We start from the raw sequence: 18166 nt of genomic DNA on the forward strand, positions 1-18166 counted from the left end.
ATTTAGCAAAACTATCTGTTGAGTGTTGAAATAAATATTTTAGATATTTAATTAAACTTCAGAGTATTTTTGGATCGACCACATGCTCAACAATCGATCGATCCGTAAAAAGATGGTCGATCTCCTTGACCAGGTAAGTAAAATTTTAGCAAAAAAACTTTGATTTTCAAATATTAAGTATATAACTATTCTTTTGAATATTGTTTTTTTGAGTTGTATTTTTTGATTAAATTATTGTATTATAATGTTTATGTAAATATTTTTTCTGATGTTTGAATTTGTGATGTTAGTATACTTAACCTAGATGATATTGATGTTTAACAATTTATTTTTTTCTGGAAATAGAAAATAATGATATATCAAAACGTATTTAATACTTGTTAAATGATAGTATAATGTAAATTACATCCATTATTTGAAAATAACCATTTGTTTTTTTTATTTTTTTTTAAATCTGAAATTATTTTTATTTAAAAACATTATTCATATATAATATAATAGTTTAAGTTTGGAAGATTAATCTAAATATATAAATTATGTATATTTTTTAAAAAATAATTTAAGATATTATATATTGAGTAACTGAATAAAAGCTGAATTTCTTATCTTGAAAATGAAAAATTTATATTTTTGTCTTCATGTTATACTCACCAATCCAGCATTGATATTTATAACTCAGTATGTTTTTAAAAAAACTTAGTTTTAAGTAATAAACGAATTTAATAAATTAAATTCATCACCTATAATGTTCTGTAAACTATATTTGAAAACTCTCTAAAATTATATTTTAAGCATAATATTACTATTATTTAATTTAATTTATTTTAAGCATAATATATGCTAAACCAACTTAAATTATATTTACAATAGGACCATCCTAAACCGGTTAATAAACCAAAAACAATACTAAACCAACATGAACCAATACCTGATTCGGCGAGGAAAGAAGTGTTTCGGGATAAACGCTTGAATGGTTATTAACTGTAATGATTTGATCATGAAAGAGTTAGTATGAATATTAACAATAAAATTATAGATTAGATTAATTTAAATTTGTAAGAATACATTTGAGTCTATGAAAAGCAATTCAATTCCCATGAATAAGTTTGGCTTTTGGAAGTTGCGGGTTTCCCAACAATGAATCCACCAAACAAAAAGTTCTTTGTTATAAAAAATCTCCTTCAAGGTCATTAAAGGTTTTTGGGACGGCAAGAGTTGATGGTGGAACCATTTTTTTGCTCGAGTGCCTTGAAGTTTTCCTTGATAGTGTGAGGTTGATATTGATGGAATAATGACTTTATATGGACTTTCTTGATGTAAAACTATACATTTTTTTTTGTTTAATGTGGCATTTCCATTTTTATATAATTTACTACCATTTTAAGATAGATGTACATTTTAAGATAGATGTTTAAATCTTAATGTACTTTTTCCATTTTTTTTAATGTTTATTTCCATTTCTTATATTTTTTTATTTACGTAATATCTATATTTTATATTTTAAAATAGATATTTAAATCTTAATGTACTTTTTCAATTTTTTTAAATTGTGTATTTACTTATATTATATATTTTACATTTTAAGATAGATGTTTAATGCTTAATGAACTTTTTTCCATTTTTTTTAAAAAAAATTGTATTTACTTATTATTATATATATAATTCATATATTATATATTTATATTATTTACTTATTATTTATTTTCATGTATATGTATTTCCATTTCTTGTACTTTTTATTTACTTAATATCTCTATTTTACATTTTAAGATAGATGTTTAAATATTAAAGTACATTTTCCATTTGCTTTAAATTGTATATTTCCATTTGTTATACTTTCTATTTACGTATTATCTATATTTTAAATTTTAAGATATATTTTTAAATCTTAATGTAATTTTCCATTTTTAAATTGCGTATTTATTTATATTGTATATTTACTTATTACTTATTTTTCTTTATATCGTGTATTTCTATTTCTTATACTTTCCATTTACTAATAATTTTATATTTTAAAATAGACTTACATTTTAAGATAGATGTTTAAATACTAATGTATTTTTTTCATTTTTTTTAAATTGTGTATTTCCTTTTCTTATACTTTCTATTTGCGTAATATCAATATTTTACATTTTAAGATAGATGTTTAAATATTAATATACTTTTTCTGTTGTTTTTAAGTTGTGTATTTCTTTTTCTTATACTTTCTATTTACTTAATATCTATATTTTACATTTTAAGATAGATGTTTAATATTTAATGTACTCTTTCCATATTTTAAAAATTGTGCATTTACTTATTATTGTATATATAATTCATATATTTATAATATTTACTTATTATTTATTTTTCTATATATTGAGTATTTCTCTTTCTTATACTTTATATTTAGTTAATATCTATATTTTATATTTTAAGATAGATGTTTAAATCTTAATGTTTTTTTTCCATTTTAACGTAAAACAACAATGTTTAATAGAAGAACTTGGACAAATAGTCAAATAGTTATATTTATGTTTTTTTTCTTTTTTATAAAATGGTAATGTTACATTATGGAGATAAGCCGTTTTTTTTAGTGAAAAATGGTAATCTTACATATGTTTAATGTAGTTTTTCCATTTTTTATGTTGTATGTTTACATATTATTGTTATTTTTAAATGTAAAATAGTAATCTTACATATGTTTAATGTAGTATTTCCATTTTTTATGTTATATGTTTACATATTATTTATTATTTTCGAAATTATATATAATGTTTTTTTTTTTATAATATAGTAATGTTACATTATGGAGATAAGCCGTATTTTTTTCGTGCAAAATGGTAATCTTACATATGTTTAATGTAGTTTTTCCATTTTTTATGTTCTATGTTTACATATTATTTTTTTAAAATAAAAATGTAAAATGGTAATCTTACATATGTTTAATGTAGTATTTCCATTTTTATGTTGTATGTTTACATTTATTTATTATTTTCGAAATTATATATAATGTTTTTTGTTTTTTTAATAAAACGGTAATGTTACATTATGGAGATAAACCGTCTTTTTTTAAGTGAAAAATGGTAATTTTACATATATTTAATGTAGTTTTTCCATTTTTTTATGCTGTATGTTTACATATTATTTATAATTTTCGAAAATTAGTAATATTAAAATGTAAAACTATATTTTATGTCACGTGTCATCTTTCTGGAGAAGTTTTTTTTGCTGATGTGGATGCTCTATGGAGCCTCAAAAGGTCCCTTTTATTAGTATAGCGGTAATGTTACATTATGAACATAAACCGTCTTTTTTTAAGTGAAAAATGGTAATTTTACATATATTTAATGTAATTTTTCCATTTTTTATGTTGTATGTTTACATATTATTTATCATTTTCGAAAATTAGTAATATTAAAATGTAAAACTATATTTTATGTCACGTGTCATCTTTCTGGAGAAGTTTTTTTTGCTGATGTGGATGCTCTATGGAGCCTCAAAAGGTCCCTTTTATTAGTATAGACTAGATTAAAACCCGTGCCTTGCGCGGAATAAACATTATATATATAAATTATTTTATGTATTATATGTTCTTACATATTATGAAATAATAAATATATATTGAATAATTAAAAGTCAGTAACTATTACATATATAATTAAATTGGTGCGAAACGTATAAATCAATTTTATTAATCCAAACAATTTTTTAAAAAATTTGATAGGATATGTAATTAAATTTAAATGATATTAACATACATAATATATTTTTAATATTAATGTCTATTAAATGATGATTTCTACTCATATTTTTTCTTATCATGTGTATCTTTAATAGCAAAAACTTTAAATTACTGATAACAAAATTTTCATTGTGGGATTAATAATTTTAGTAATTTATAATTTTAAAAAATTTATCAATGTTAGTTCAAAACTTTTATCAAAAAAAATTATTCAAAGTAAATTTTGAAATTAAAATATTTATTTATTCAATATGGTTTATAGTTTAATTTAGAATGATATATATACATATATATTTTAAATCTTAATGATTAATTAAATTAGAACTTTATTTAAATGATTTTGTAATCACTTGTATTTTGTCATAACAAAAATTTTAAACCATGGATCGCAAAATTTGAATGTGAGACTTTTAACAGTTTTAGTAATTTATAGTCGTTTTTTAAAATTCAAAATATAACGTATACAGAAAAATCTAAATTTTTATAATATGGTTATTGTGATTTTTTTAAATTATTTTAATAGTTTAAAATTAAACAAATTTGATAGAAGATACATTATTTTTTTATCAGATCTTTATTATTCAAAATCATTAATTGTCATATATACTTTAGCCACATTAGGCAATCCGTAATTTTTGTTTTAAAAAATAATAAATAACATTAATAATGAATTTATGGTTAGTTTAATAAAAAAATTTATAATATAATTAGATGACCAACATATTTCTCTAATAATTATAAGAATCATCCTATTGATGACACGTGGTTACAAAAAGAAGTTGTAATGTTTCACAAATAACATATATATATATATATATATATATAGGGGATCAGAGAAAAAGCAATTGTTTCGGCCATTTCAACGTCTTCTTGATTTCGCCAGCTTCGATTTCCTTTCATGAGTGTTCCGACAGATTCTCGTTGATTCTCTTTTTCTTTGGATCTCTTTTGCTCGTGATTTTTGGGATTTCATCTTGCTGGTGGTTTATATAACTGCAAAATTAACATAAATATGAATGTCAAATAAGTTAACCAATACTACAGTGTTTTCACAAATATGTTATTTTGATACATTCTATGCGAATTAAGAAAATTACAAAAGACACTACTAGTACCATTTAAAAGACTCAAGATATACCGTTTCGTAAACGATATGGGCCTAAGCCCATTTAAACGATTAAATTATAAATAGTAGGCCCCATCTTCGCATTTCTTTCGTGCGGTTGACATTTCACAGCGACGGTTATGCATCTTTTAACTGTTACAAGTTCCTCTGGCTCTAACGCCGAGAAGCCGCCACAGAAGAAGAAGAAAGTGCATGGTCCGAGGCCACTGTCGCTGTTACTACTTCCAGATGAATTATCTCTGAACTGCTTAGCACGCGTGCCCCGATGCTACCACCCGTCGGTCTCAATGGTCTCCACAGCATTGAGGCGTCTCATCGCTTCGCCGGCGATTTACGTAGAAAGGTCACTGCTTCGCCGCACGGAGCATGTCCTTTACGTCGCGCTTAGATCTTGCGTTACAGAGACCCCTCGATGGTACACTCTCAATCTTAAACCCTTCGGACAAGCGTATGGAGTGAACCATAGTTTGGTTCCTGTCCCGTCGTTCCCTCCGGTTCCTTCCTGGGGAATGTCCATCTTCACCGTCGGTTCGGAGATTTACGTCATCGGTGGATGCGTCAACGAAAAGATGGTCTCCACTGTGTTTGTCATCGACTGTCCATCTTACACATGTCGCTTCCTCCCTAACATGAAGCAAGCACGCGCCTGCGCCGCCGCGGGAATCGTCGGCGGGAAGTTGTACGTGATCGGAGGTTGCAAACCTCGGTCGTCGAACTGGGTCGAGGCTTTTGATCTAAAGACTCAGACTTGGGAGACTGTGACGGGTTTGAACAAGGTGGAGATGTATGAGAAAATGATCAGGAGTTTCCTGATTGATGATAAGATTTACTTGATGGATCGGAAGAGTAGCTTTGTTTACGATCCAAAAGAAGGAAGGCTGGAGAGGGACCCGTTGTTGAACGGACAGTGGAGTGTGGGTTCTTGCGTGATCGAAGACAAGTTGTACTCGTTTGGTCGGAGGAATACGATATGGGAGTTTGATACTCTCGGGAGGGTGTGGAGGCAAGTGAGGGGTCTTGAAGATCTTCCTGATAAGGCTGAAGGCTCCAAAATGGTGAATTACGGTGGCAAACTTGTGATTTTGGTTAACCTTCAAGAGCATTCGACGGAGATTTGGTATACAGAGATTGAGTTGGAAAGGAGGGAAGGAGGAGAGGTTTGGGGGACGATCTTGTTGTCTACTCGTGTGCTGGCTTCGGAAGCTTTTTCTCCCATTGTACGATCTCTAGCTGTGTCATTTTGAAAATGTATTGCTGGTCTGATCAAGATGAAGATCTAAGGCTATAAACTATTGGATGCTCTATTTTCTTGCCTTTGTTCCTTTGTTGTACTAATCTTTGGAAGTTGTTTTATTTATTTACGAATAAGCTATGTGACATTATCGACCATGCTTTTGAATTGTTTGAATTTTAACATGGTCAAAGCTCTACGTGGAGCGAGACTTTGTCATAGGGGATCTTATAGATTTGGATCAACTTCTTGAAGAAAAAATTAAGCCTAACGATGAAGATTTTCCCTTTTAAGTTTGATGATTTATTATTTCTACCCGCCAACCAAAATATCAAAGGCCTCATTGTTTCCAAAGATTAATTAACCGGTATAGTTTTCCTTATGATGACATTTTAATTTTTTGTTTTAAATTTCTTTTAATGGAAGCGTTTCGTAAACGATATGGGCCTAAGCCCATTTAAACGATTAAATATAAATAAATACAAGGTTGCTTCCTTGCTTCGCCGTCGCGATCTTACAACGAGGGTTATGCATCTTTTTATTTTATTTATTTTTTTTTTTTTTTTGATTAACTTGGAGTGATTTCTATCCCCAGCTGCCAACCCCTCAGCGCTATTCAGACCATTTGATACTAGGGGGAATTAGATACCCCAATTGCCTGGCCAGCGCATAGAATCCGCGTGTTCCGTATTGGGTTTTTTTATTTCCCCTCGAGACCATCTAGGCCAGCTAGGCTGGTTGGGTTATGCATCTTTCAAGCGTTACAAGTTCCTCCGGCGCTAACGCCGATCGGGTTATGCATCTTTCAAGCGTTACAAGTTCCTCCGGCTCTAACGCCGAAGAAATTGCATGATGATAATGATGCGCCATCGTCGCTGTTACTACTTCCAGATGAAATCTCTTTGAACTGCTTAGCACGCGTGCCTCGATGTTACTATCCGTGGGTTTCTCTGGTCTCCACAACCTTGAGGCGTCTCATCGCTTCGCCGGAGATTTACACAGAGCGTTCAGCACTCCGCCGCACAGAACACGTACTTTACGTTGCGCTTAGACCTTACTGTACACGAACCCTTGAATGGTACACTCTCAATCTCATCAAACCTAGTTTCGGACAAGAAGAGATTAAACACCGTTTGGTTCCTGTCCCTTCGTTCCCTTTGGTTCCCTATTGGGGAATGTCTATCGTCGTTGTCGGCTCAGAGATGTACTTCCTCGGTGGAAGCGTCGACGAGAGCTTCGTCTCCACTGCGTTTGTCATCGACTGTCCGTCTTACACGTGTCGCTCCCTCCCTAACATGAAGCAAGAACGCGGCTGCGCCGCCGCGGGGATCGTCGACGGGAAGTTGTATGTGATCGGAGGGTGTGACCCTCTGTCTCCGAACTGGGTGGAGGCTTTTGATCTAAAGACTCAAACTTGGGAGACTGTGAGGGGTTTGTCTGACGTGGAGGTGTATGAGAAAACGATCAGGAGCTTCGTGATGGATGATAAGATTTGCATCATGGATCGAGATAGTAGCTTTGTTTACGATCCCAAAGATGGAGTTTTGGAGAGGGACTTGTTGTTGAACAAGCAGTGGAGGGTGGGTTCTTGCGTCATTGATGACAAGCTCTACAGTTTTGACCAGGAGAACATATTATGGGAGTTTGATCCTGTCTCGAGGGTTTGGACCCGAGTGAAGGGTCTTGAAGATCTTCCTGGTGTCCGTGATGTCACTAAGATGGCGAATTGTGGTGGCAAAATTGCGATTTTGTGTAACGTTGAAAAGTGTTCGACGGAGATTTGGTATACGGAGATCGGGTTGGAGAGGAGGGAAGGAGGAGAGGCTTGGGGGACGATCTTGTGGTCTGGTCTTGTGCTTGCTTCGGAAGGTTTTTCTACCATTGTACGATCTCTGTCTGTGTCATTTTGATGCCACACTCCATTGTGCGGGAGGTCAGTAGTTACCTTTGGCTTTGAGATACCGATGCATCATTCATCACTTCTTTGTAATAATATATGGATTGTTATTTTTATGTTTAAGTTTGAAAATGTATTGGAGCAGCTTGGTCTGATCAAGATGTTGAATTTTCTTGCCCTTGTTTCTTTCTTTTACAAATCTATGGATGTGGTTTTTATTTTATTTTTATCAACAGCTATGTACTTTTGAATTGTTTGAAATTTTAACATGGCCAAGCTCTACGTGGTCTTAGGGCGATATTATAGTAGTGTGCATTCAACTTGTTTATGTGCAAGTTAAGCATAAAGATGAAGATTTCCTCTTAGAGTTTGGTGCCGGATTAGTTCTACCTAACATACCTTACACATCGTGCATTATATATAACAAAGGGCTTCACTGTTTTCCAAAGTTATATATTTTGGGAACTACTAAGAGTAATTAACACAAACTCAAAAGATTATTCACCGTCAGATAGAAAGGTCAAAGACGTTGATAAAGTTGATTTACAAAATGACTTGGATAAACAAGAGGAAAGGACATGTGGTATCTTCGAAGCTCACGGGATGAGAAGGAACCAAACTCTTTAATCCGACACTGTCGTTTGAAGAGGCAACTGACTCTCGACTCCTCCCTCGGCCTGCTTCTCAGCCACAGCCTTGGATAATCCAAACATCTGAAAATCAATCCACATAGGTCAGGAGAGAGAGATTTGTCACATAGATAGTATTCAGAGTACGAATCAGAGAACACCAGCGAGACTTTCTTTTGAGAACCAAAACTACAAGAGAGGAACCTTGCTGATGGTCTTCTGGAAACAGGTCTTGTGTTCATCCATGGAGGCATGGATGAACTCATCGATGTGATCTTTGACGTCCTCAAAGAAAGTGGCATCTTCCTTTACCTTCCTCCTACATGAAGCCATGGCTGGTCTCGGAGGAGGGTTTTGTGTTTCATCTTTTGGTGGTGTCTCCATTTTTGCCTGCAAAGTCCATCCCAAAGTAAACACAGAGAAACCCAAGTAGATATAGTGTTCCTAGCAGCAAAACTGAAAATTTATCTATCTTTGGGTATTAATTGCTCAAGCACATCCAAACCAACCGATTCCAACAACAATAAGCAAGGTACGCACCAAGTGTTCGATCAAATGCCAAACAGAAACGAACAAAAAATAAATCAAAATGAAAGTGGAAACTTACAGGTCGACAACGTTGCGGAGATGATTCTGAAAGCTTTTACCTTTATTTCTCTTCCTGCTGCTGCTTCTAGAGTTCTCTGCTAGCCAAAACAATGAGTCTCGATGAATGCATATATAGTCGGTTCGAGAAGAACACGGACCTTGGCTAACAAGGGGTAGAATACGCTGCGTTTTGTACTAAAAAAGGGGCCGACTCTACTAAGATAACTAGGCCTTTACAAGGGCCCAATAAAACCTTGATTACCACCAATGTTGGGACTTGGGAGTTGGAAATAAACACACTCATTTGTATATTATTATGCGACTTAAACACACACAGAAACTGGTGGTTAATCGATGTCTTGCAATGGTATTTGTAAAACAATTTAAGCACAGAGGGTCATGCGAGGTGTTTAGTCCAGTTTGAAGCCGAATTCATTGGTAGAATTATTTGCAAAACAGTAAAGCAACAAAACAAATAATACATACAACGAACAATTTTTTCTCCGAGCTAAAAAAAAGAAAGAAAAAAAAACAAAATTTAGTCCCATCCTGTTTTTTTCTTCTGGTGTGTTTACGTTTACCCATCTAATTGTTACTTGTAGCTGCATAGCAGATCTGTCTGTCAGTAGTCCAAAATGGTTTTCTAACAACAAATTACTTTTTCTTTAGTTAAAGAAAAAAGGGGCCAGGATCACTCCGCACGTGAGCCGCTGCTGGTGCTACTACTCCGTCCACCATATTTCTGCAACACAAACCAAAGAGTTAGTTAGTAAAAATATATAAACCAAGAAAATAAAAAAAGACTTTTAAATGCGAATTAGCCAGATGATGTTTTGACCTGTTTGCCGAAGCTGAAAGGGATGTATTTGTACTTGATCATGTGAGAGATCTGGCGTCTCATGGTGAGAACAAAGAGCAGGATAGGCCAGAAGACAGGAACGTCAAACAGCGAGAAGAATGTCATCACAAACGCAATGCAGAAGGCCTTTGTCATTGAATACCTGGAGAGAGAGAGAGATAGTAAAAGATTGAGACAAGAAAAAGCATTCCTATACCATTTTATCAGGAAAGGGTAAAAGAAGTACCAGAACTTGAACTCGGGGAGACGGCGGATAAAAGGCTTGAAACTCATCAGAACCTCTAGTGGGAAGAGAAGGTCCATCAGCAGCCTCGGGATCAACAAGAGGAGACAAGAAGCCGATGAGGAGATTCAAAAGGTAGATTCCAAGACCGTAGGCGATGATGTAGAAGCCCTGGATGTAGAAAACCCTCAAAGAGAAGGCAAGGGCGACGACAAGAGTAGCATAGCAATCCACCGGTAAGTGGGAAGAGGAGTAGTCTTGTCGAGGTAGTGCTGGTATATCCTCCAGGCCTCGTGCGCTTTCTGTTGAACAGGCGTTGCCACACTATCGCCTCCTCCGCTTACGTCCATCTGATCTCATGTGTTGATATTTGAAACCGTACCAAAAACAGTAAGAGCACATCACAAGCATTCACAGAAGCGAAAACAAACTCTCACAGAGCAAAACGTTTCCAAACAAAATCGATCGATCGAAATCTCAGATCATTAAGATTGAAAGGACTTACGGGAGATGATGATGATGATAGAGAATGATGAAAAATGCTGATTGCTTCTCTCTATCCACAAAACCGAGTAGATCTGAACCCCCCCCCCCCCCCTAAAACGATTTGATTTTTTCTCTTTTGTTTGGTTTCCTCGGTTGGGTTATTATTTATATATTTTTTATTTACGTAAGAGTGCACCGATAAAGTTAGACACACCCACCATTCAATGTGTTTTATCACAAGTTCTTGTTGCCACTGCTACTCTGTGATGAGAATACAGATCGAGTCATGTTAATCATTGTTAATTTTATGTGTTTCGCGTTTGTTTTTGAATGTGTGAGAATACTATGGAAATAAAGACTTTGACATTCACGAAATCGAAAGATAGATTTTATGTATTCAAAAAGAGACGATAGATACTGCTCCTCGGAAGATCGGCTCGTGTGCCACCGGTTGATCTAGCTTAGATGGGTAGCTGACAAAAAAAAAAAAAAAAAAAGATAGATATAGATCACTCTTATTATAAAAGCTTAAACTTTGTTTTGGTTCTAAAGACTCCAAACTCTCAAGTAATTTACATAGCAATATACTCTCTCTCTCTCTGTTTTCACTTCAAAAACGTCCGGCTAGATCGTTGGACCAGAGTGTTCAATCAGATCACTCCGCTGTTCATATGACAGTGCCGTCTTTAATGGTGGCCTTTTCCACAACCACAGTGATCCCAGACCTAATGTAGAACCCCTCTTCTGGCCTATCAGCTTCTTGCACATCCTGAAACCAAACCCACACAAACCCGTTGATAATGTTGAATCACTCAGAAGACTTGATCAGCAAAGGCAAAAAAATGTAAATAATCAATAATGAACAAGAAAGCGTACGTCATTGTTCAAGATCATCACGTTCTTCCCGATCTTTGCATTCTTGTCTATGATGCATTTCCTTCAGTGTAACAAAAAGAAGATAAAACATTAGACTTTAGGAACTAAAACCTCTGAGAAGAAGAATGACACAAGGACACTTACCTGATCTTTGTATCTCTGCCAATGCCAATTGGAACATTGCCTTCCGCTAGCAGAGACGCTATCTCAGACTCGGTTTGGTAACTATCCGCTCCCAGCATTAAAGTATCCTGCATGAGAAGAAGAAAAACACTAGAGTCAGATTTTGAACCCAATAATGTGTCACAACACTATCAAAGCTGAGTAGTCTTTTTTTTTTTTTTTTTTTTTACACAGAGACCTGAAGCTCAACACCATAGTCAAGACGTGACCTTTCACCAATGATGGAACGTTGGATGCTGCATTCTCCCAAGAAACATCCGTGTGATATTATCGAATTCACTATCTGCACAAGGGATCAAAGGAACCAAACTCATTGGTGATTCAAGACTTATTATCAATCACAGGCCAAAGAAGAGGGTTTGGTGAATAAAGAGCAAAATGTTTACGCGGCATTTTTCGGTTTTGGTGGGAGGTAGAAACCGAGGAGAAGTGTAGAAAGGTGTATCCTGATCATAAAACTCAAACTTGGGATGCTGCAATAACAACAAGAGAACCAAAAGTTCAGAGACATAAGATCAAAAGTTAGAGACATTTTTTGAGTATTGATTGAATATCGAACAAACCTCCTCAACGAGAGCAAGATTAGCTTCATAGAAGCTCTTTATAGTTCCAATATCTTCCCAGTAGTCTCTGTAGACGTATCCCTTAACAAAAGACAGTTTTGACTGAATCATTTTCCAATAAAAAAACTCATGAAATTGTTTAAAACAGAAAAGAGTTTTCTTTTCTTTTTTTCTTACTTGAACATTGTGATCTCTTATAGCAGCAGGAATAATCTCAGAGCCAAAGTCATTGGAACTCGGATATCGCCTTGTCAGAAGCTTCAGCAAAGCTTCGGTTTTGAAACAATAGACTCCCATTGATGCAATGTACGGAGATTTCACTGCTTCTTGTTGAGACAGTCCAAGCATTGTCGTATCACTTTGCTGCATCCAACATTACAACCGTGTCAAACAACAACAGAACATAATATTCGTTTTTATTTGGAGATAAAAAAAAAAAGAAGATTACCATTGATTTGAGATCGATGCCAGTAGGTTTCTCATAGAAATGGACTACACGTCCGCTTCGATCAATGTTCACAAGTCCATAATCCGATGCACGACTGAATGAACCAAAGCAAACCAATGTCACAAACTCAAAAACCAAAAGGCACATCATAGTGCTTACAGAAACTAACCTCTCACCCACTGGCGCGCATGAAAGAGTAATATCCGCGTTGCTATCCACATGGTACTATTTAAATGCATAGTGTTTAGAGTTTGTCAGCAAAAAAATAGTTTAAAGAGAAACTTTGTTAATTATCATATTTTACCTGAACAAAGTCCATGTAGTTCATTCTGTAGAGATGATCTCCAGACAAGATAATAATATTCTCAATGTTCCTGTTCTTAGCATCCTACAGTATTAACAAAAACCAACTGATTCATTCAGACCATTTCAAAGAATCACAAAGTAATGATCATATAAGTTCTTTCATACCTCAAACACCCAGAGAAACTTTCTGACAGCATCTGCTGTTCCTTGAAACCACTTCTTCCCTGCCTCACCAGGAGTTTGTGTAGCAGCTAGAACCTATGGCCAAACCTTTGCTTAAATATATTTGACTCCGGAGAAAAGAAAGCATATTGTTCTAATTACCTCAACGAAGCCATCTCCAAAGTTGATGCCATTCCCAAAATAAGTACGAGCCAAGTGCCGGTTGAGGGAAGCCGAGTTAAACTGAGTGAGCACGAAGATCTTGTTGATGCAACTGTTAATGCAATTACTCATAGGGATGTCGATCATCCTATAGCATCCACCCACAGGAACCTGCAAAAAAAAATATTGTTTGAAGAATCAGAAAAAAAAAAAAAAAAACTTTTCTTTTGATGAGTAATAAATTACTAACAGCAGGTGTTGCAGCTCGCTTGGTGAGAGGGAAGAGTTTAGCTCCGTTGCCTCCTCCCAGAATGATTGCAGCCACGTTTTTGGGATCTGCTTTTCTTCTCTCCCCCAACATCGAAGGCTCTAGTCTCTGCAAAACCATAAAAACAATAAAATTTAAGGCAACTCTCTAAAGACAAAGAGTTTTTGGATGAGTCTAAATCATTTAACCTACCAAAGCCTCTTTAGTATTCTTTGAAGTAGCAACCGCGTAAGCAACACCTGGCCTCGACGATTTTCGGAAACTGAACTCCTTGGAACTTGAATCTGAAGCAAAAGGTTTAGAGAAGCTTCCTTTGATCTTCTCACCCCAGAATCTGTTCTCTACATTCTTGTAACCGTCTTTGGACAAGACAGTCTTTGTCCCCAAACCCGAATAACAACAAGAATCCATCTGGAATGAAACTGGACAGAATCGTAAAGCTTGTTAGTAAAACAAGTAAAGTGAAACAACACACAAATACTGTAACCAAGTACCAAGCGAGGGTATCTCTTCATCTTTTGTGCAGGTAAGTAGGTAACAAAATCTTTTTAAACACAGAAACAACAACAGTTGCCTAAAAAGGAGATTATAACTTTTAAAATGAACCGAACAAGTGTCTGGGTCCGAGTAAGTTATCAGATCACTGGATCACAAAAAAAAAAAAAAAAAACGGAAGGAAACTGACATGTTCATGGCCAAAATTTTCCAAAAAGGAAAGAGTTTTCCGGGGGAAAAAAGAGACCTTTGACCCAGTTCTGAAGAAGAAACTCCATGTAACGTTGATTAAAAGCGAGACAAAATCGTATCATGAGAGAATGAATAATAGGAAACCTCCAAAGGTGAAAACTTTATGAAAACCTTACATTTATACATTAACACACGCAGATAGTTAAAAAAAAAACGAAACAATCATTAACACAAGACAGAGATATATCTAGAAGAAGATGGAACATATGAGAGAACTAACCAGAATGTAAAGACCTTATTCGTATTGTCTGGTTTTGATTTAACGTGATATGTCTTTCATGCACCCAAAGGAGAGAACGAGGCGAAGTGATCAGTGAGGAGCTTCCAAAGCTTGATCTCTTATTTATTCTGTATTTTTTTTTATCTCCTCTCTCTCTCTTTCTCTCTGTTCAAAGCAGGAAATTACAGTTTTAATTCATCTTCTGGTTATAATTTTTTTTTTTGTTTATGTTTTTGAGTTTGTTGTATTCTCTTATTCCCATTAGAAAAAGGTGCTCAATTCTTAAATTTTATTTTTAGTAAGTAAAAAAACTAAAAATATCTACGCTTCTCGATTGTATCTAAAATATCTGATTTAAATTAGTTATTATTAGAACAATTAGGATACACCACGTTCTCCGTATATATTTTATCTAGAAATAAATTATAAAGAATATTGTAGTTTTTGTACAAGTGAATCTTTTATTTTGAATTTGAAACAGTAAAATAATAATATCATCTTTCACAAAGATCATGTGAAATGTTACCAAACAAAGGCATAGGTGTCTGTGTCTGACAATGAAGGTCACTGAACCAAAATGAACGACTCTCCTTTCTCCCATACTTTTTGCCTCGGGACATGTGGCGCTCGACAACAGTTCTGTCTACTTGTATGTGGGCCCAGGCCCATTCTATTCCCATTGGCCCAGTCTAGAGGTGCGCTATATCGTCCGTACACGTCATATCGCGCCAAAAATGTTATAGAATCTCTATGAGATTTACTCCTATAGTGGTTACAAGTTTTAAGGGAGGATTTGCAATAATAAACGTCCAAGGAGAAAGTTTGATTTGTCGAGGGCGATGTTTATGCAAATTGTAATTTGTAGGAATTACTTTTTGATTAGAATAGCAATGGCCCCTTTGATTAACGGGGGAGAAGGCGAGATGGAAGGGCCCATCACGCAAGGATAATGCTTATATGTCGGACAATTACTTTTAAAAATCTACACTCAAGCGTAAGTCCAATTAGCTTAAATATAAACACTAGAAGTCTTTGGTTACAAGACAAATGTATACAATCTACGTGACCGTGAAACTTATCATTGGACACTTTCATTTCTAAAGGTGTGAGTAACCGAGTCGTACTATATGAACTAACATTTTCTTATTTTATTTATGAACCATTTCTTGTTGAAATTAATTAGCGTATTAGTTATAATTATGTTCAGTTAAGCTATTTCTATTCGGATAATTTCGTAAAACTAAGTGCAATTCTCATTCATAATGAATTAAAAGTTTTTTAAAATTGATTGATGCATCAAATCGGAACTGGTGCTTACGGGTTGAAGAAAATGTTACGACGAGGAGCCAATGGATAACTAGAATTTAGCAAATATCTCGAAAACAAGAATCTTAACAAGTTCTTGAAGAACCAAACAAAGGAGGTAAGAAAAAAGAAAATCAAAGAGCAAAAACATATTAGGTGTTGGTGGCACGAGTGTAGATCTGCTGACTCGAGTGAGCAGCGACCATCCTGATCACACCTTTGGCCATCAGCTCCCTAATAGCCCTCCTTGCTAGAGACCCGTTAATCTGCATTTTTCAACATTATTCAATACGGATTACAGTGTTATAATAATAATAAATATACTTTTGAAGTTCTAGACAAGATCGAGATTGATAACTTAATTATCTAATCTACTTAGTTAAAATGTTGAAGCAACCCAGTCTCATGAATAAAATCATATTACTAACCAGGATCATACTAGAGACAAGAACTAGTAAAATTAAAGAGACAAGAAGTGGGTAATAAACATACCCTCATACGGTCGGAGAGAATGGAAGGGGTGATGAGCTTGAACTTGGGAGCTTCGGTGAGAAGCTTGTCGTAAGTAGCCTGATCAAACAAGACCATGTTGTTCACCTTCTCCTTTTGCTTTCCCTTGCTCCACTTCTGCTTTTCACAACATTCAACAACAAAAAAATGAAAATCCAATAACAATATCAAAACAATGTTGCCCTCATCATGTGAACAGCTAAATTAAACATCACATTTCGCAGAAGCTACATGTAGCTGACATGCATATATATATATATATATGTATGGAACCAGAGCAGGATTGAGAGAAAACGAACCTTCTTCTTCTGCTTCCCTCCTCCGGATTTCGCAGGCTTAGATGACGGCGGCGGAACCTTGTCCTTCTTCGGCGCCTGTAAGATGAATATAACGATTCAGACGAGAGAAAGAAGAAACATGGATCTGCTTAAAGAGAGTGAGGGAAGAAACGTAGAGATACCATGTTGACTTGGACGGAGACGGAGGAGCTAACGGCGAATTAGAGGTGGTGAAAGAAGAGGAGAAGGAGGCTAAGGTAGAGATCGTTCTAGGGTTTGCTCTTATAACCTCTAGGTTTCCTGAGGTTTCACCTTAATGTGTATTGCGGGCTGTTTTAATAAAAAGCCCATATTAATGTCTTTTTTGTTCAACTGAAGCCCATATAATCTTTAGGATTGTCTTGCATGAGGTGGAAAAACCATACTAAGACATAAGTGTACAGCTTAAAAAATGAGACGATAATTAATAAACATTTTCGATGGACTTACCTTCTACCTGGTAAATGGTGATCTATTATTCGTAGTATCAAACACATTGACTAAACCAATAAAACATCGACTGTAAATAAGTTGTATGTCGTCTCCCCGGCCGATCGGATAGCCGATAGGATTTATCAAGAAAAAAAAAATTGTATGTCTAAACATGGTTATAATTCACATTTTATTTGACCAAAAGACTTCACAATAAATATTCGCTGCCAGGGAATAATAATGACCAAAAACAAAGATTTTTTTTACGTTGTATATGTATGCTATTACAAATTTGGAAAAATATTACAAACGATTTTACAGTCGACAATTCTATATAATTTATGAAAATTCACGTATGACGGTAAAAATCAAAGATTTAGTATGTAGATAATTGGGCGATATATGTGATCTTCTTCTTTTTCTTTGAGCAACTTGTGTGATCTTCTTTCTACTGGCATTAATAGGAGAAGTTATGAACGGTCCGATCAAAATCCGAAGACACATTACACTTGTGGATGTCATGAAACAACGAAGACACCACCAATAATGAATTCTCCTCTAAACTTTTTGATAAAGGAACTGAAGCTTTTGTCAAAGTGTATCCAATAATGAAAATTTTAAATTTTAAATCATGAGTCTATGCTTTTGGTTAGAAAGAGACAAGACACTAAAGAAACAACAAAGGTTTTTTTGACCTACAAGCCACTTCTCCATCTCTTAATGAAGAAGTAATTGCAACTTATATTTTTATTTATTTCTCAATTTCCTCACATGACATCTGGTGAAATGTATATTAAGTGCTGATATTTTTGTTATATGATATGAGTTAACCCACGAGACAAACACATCATATATAAAGTTCATATTGGCCATAATATATACAAGTCTAGCCTAATATATAACC

At 34.5% G+C, this 18166-nt stretch overlaps 5 protein-coding genes and 1 pseudogene across 8 annotated transcripts; 2 read left to right on the top strand and 4 right to left on the bottom strand.

The window, feature by feature from the left end:
- Positions 1 to 4913: 4913 nt before the first annotated feature.
- Positions 4914 to 8276, top strand: LOC106408632 (F-box/kelch-repeat protein At4g39240-like). The gene has a single exon (XM_048763467.1). It carries the CDS (start codon positions 4970 to 4972, stop codon positions 6092 to 6094), a length of 1125 nt encoding a protein of 374 aa, XP_048619424.1. The 5' UTR covers positions 4914 to 4969; the 3' UTR covers positions 6095 to 8276.
- Positions 6827 to 8276, top strand: LOC106407310 (F-box/kelch-repeat protein At4g39240-like). Its single transcript, XM_013848151.3, has 2 exons — positions 6827 to 6892; positions 6924 to 8276. The coding sequence occupies exons 1-2, from the start codon at positions 6827 to 6829 to the stop codon at positions 7989 to 7991; spliced, it is 1134 nt and encodes a 377-aa protein (XP_013703605.1). The 3' UTR covers positions 7992 to 8276.
- A 139-nt stretch (positions 8277 to 8415) lies between these two features.
- On the bottom strand, positions 8416 to 9376 carry BNAC07G47310D. Its single transcript, XM_013849755.3, has 3 exons — positions 9215 to 9376; positions 8812 to 8997; positions 8416 to 8691 (listed from the first exon to the last, which is right to left on the bottom strand). The coding sequence occupies exons 2-3, from the start codon at positions 8989 to 8991 to the stop codon at positions 8602 to 8604; spliced, it is 270 nt and encodes an 89-aa protein (XP_013705209.1). The 5' UTR covers positions 8992 to 8997; positions 9215 to 9376; the 3' UTR covers positions 8416 to 8601.
- Positions 9377 to 9604: 228 nt separating this feature from the next.
- On the bottom strand, positions 9605 to 10776 carry LOC106409232 (annotated as a pseudogene).
- A 486-nt stretch (positions 10777 to 11262) lies between these two features.
- Positions 11263 to 14950, bottom strand: LOC106410767 (glucose-1-phosphate adenylyltransferase large subunit 3, chloroplastic). Of its 4 annotated transcripts, none has more exons than XM_048763466.1 (15): positions 14699 to 14950; positions 13924 to 14153; positions 13714 to 13839; positions 13464 to 13634; positions 13305 to 13397; positions 13138 to 13221; positions 13003 to 13058; positions 12834 to 12927; positions 12563 to 12748; positions 12386 to 12466; positions 12209 to 12295; positions 12001 to 12105; positions 11784 to 11890; positions 11640 to 11700; positions 11263 to 11532 (listed from the first exon to the last, which is right to left on the bottom strand). In XM_048763466.1, exons 2-15 carry the CDS (start codon positions 14140 to 14142, stop codon positions 11431 to 11433), a joined length of 1572 nt encoding a protein of 523 aa, XP_048619423.1. In that variant the 5' UTR covers positions 14143 to 14153; positions 14699 to 14950; the 3' UTR covers positions 11263 to 11430. The 4 variants fall into 4 exon arrangements, with proteins under 4 accessions (XP_048619423.1, XP_048619422.1, XP_048619421.1 ...); XM_048763465.1 differs by having other exon boundaries at positions 12386 to 12487; XM_048763464.1 differs by lacking the exon at positions 14699 to 14950 and adding an exon at positions 14474 to 14644 and having other exon boundaries at positions 12386 to 12487.
- A 1089-nt stretch (positions 14951 to 16039) lies between these two features.
- Positions 16040 to 17147, bottom strand: LOC106410768 (40S ribosomal protein S25-4). The gene is made up of 4 exons (XM_013851368.3): positions 16974 to 17147; positions 16813 to 16887; positions 16496 to 16630; positions 16040 to 16269 (listed from the first exon to the last, which is right to left on the bottom strand). The coding sequence occupies exons 1-4, from the start codon at positions 16974 to 16976 to the stop codon at positions 16156 to 16158; spliced, it is 327 nt and encodes a 108-aa protein (XP_013706822.1). The 5' UTR covers positions 16977 to 17147; the 3' UTR covers positions 16040 to 16155.
- Between the last annotated feature and the right edge of the window lie 1019 nt (positions 17148 to 18166).

This window comes from Brassica napus, chromosome C7 (assembly GCF_020379485.1).
Source record: "Brassica napus cultivar Da-Ae chromosome C7, Da-Ae, whole genome shotgun sequence".
In the NCBI taxonomy this organism is placed as follows: Eukaryota; Viridiplantae; Streptophyta; class Magnoliopsida; order Brassicales; family Brassicaceae; genus Brassica; species Brassica napus.

What these genes read in the sequence shown, in the direction of transcription:
- LOC106408632 (XM_048763467.1), top strand. Translation starts at nt 4,970, where the DNA reads ATGCATCTTTTAACTGTTACAAGTTCCTCTGGCTCTAACGCCGAGAAG.
- LOC106407310 (XM_013848151.3), top strand. Translation starts at nt 6,827, where the DNA reads ATGCATCTTTCAAGCGTTACAAGTTCCTCCGGCGCTAACGCCGATCGG. An exon ending in GGGTTATGCATCTTTCAAGC is followed by an intron (nt 6,893 to 6,923) that starts GTTACAAGTTCC and finishes CTAACGCCGAAG; the next exon opens with AAATTGCATGATGATAATGA.
- BNAC07G47310D (XM_013849755.3), bottom strand. Translation starts at nt 8,991, where the DNA reads ATGGAGACACCACCAAAAGATGAAACACAAAACCCTCCTCCGAGACCA. An exon ending in TCCAGAAGACCATCAGCAAG is followed by an intron (nt 8,692 to 8,811) that starts GTTCCTCTCTTG and finishes ATTGATTTTCAG; the next exon opens with ATGTTTGGATTATCCAAGGC.
- LOC106410767 (XM_048763464.1), bottom strand. Translation starts at nt 14,540, where the DNA reads ATGATACGATTTTGTCTCGCTTTTAATCAACGTTACATGGAGTTTCTT. An exon ending in AGTTTCTCTGGGTGTTTGAG is followed by an intron (nt 13,222 to 13,304) that starts GTATGAAAGAAC and finishes TTAATACTGTAG; the next exon opens with GATGCTAAGAACAGGAACAT. An exon ending in GGCAGAGATACAAAGATCAG is followed by an intron (nt 11,701 to 11,783) that starts GTAAGTGTCCTT and finishes GTTACACTGAAG; the next exon opens with GAAATGCATCATAGACAAGA.
- LOC106410768 (XM_013851368.3), bottom strand. An exon ending in GAGGGAAGCAGAAGAAGAAG is followed by an intron (nt 16,631 to 16,812) that starts GTTCGTTTTCTC and finishes TGTGAAAAGCAG; the next exon opens with AAGTGGAGCAAGGGAAAGCA. An exon ending in TTCTCTCCGACCGTATGAGG is followed by an intron (nt 16,270 to 16,495) that starts GTATGTTTATTA and finishes TGAAAAATGCAG; the next exon opens with ATTAACGGGTCTCTAGCAAG.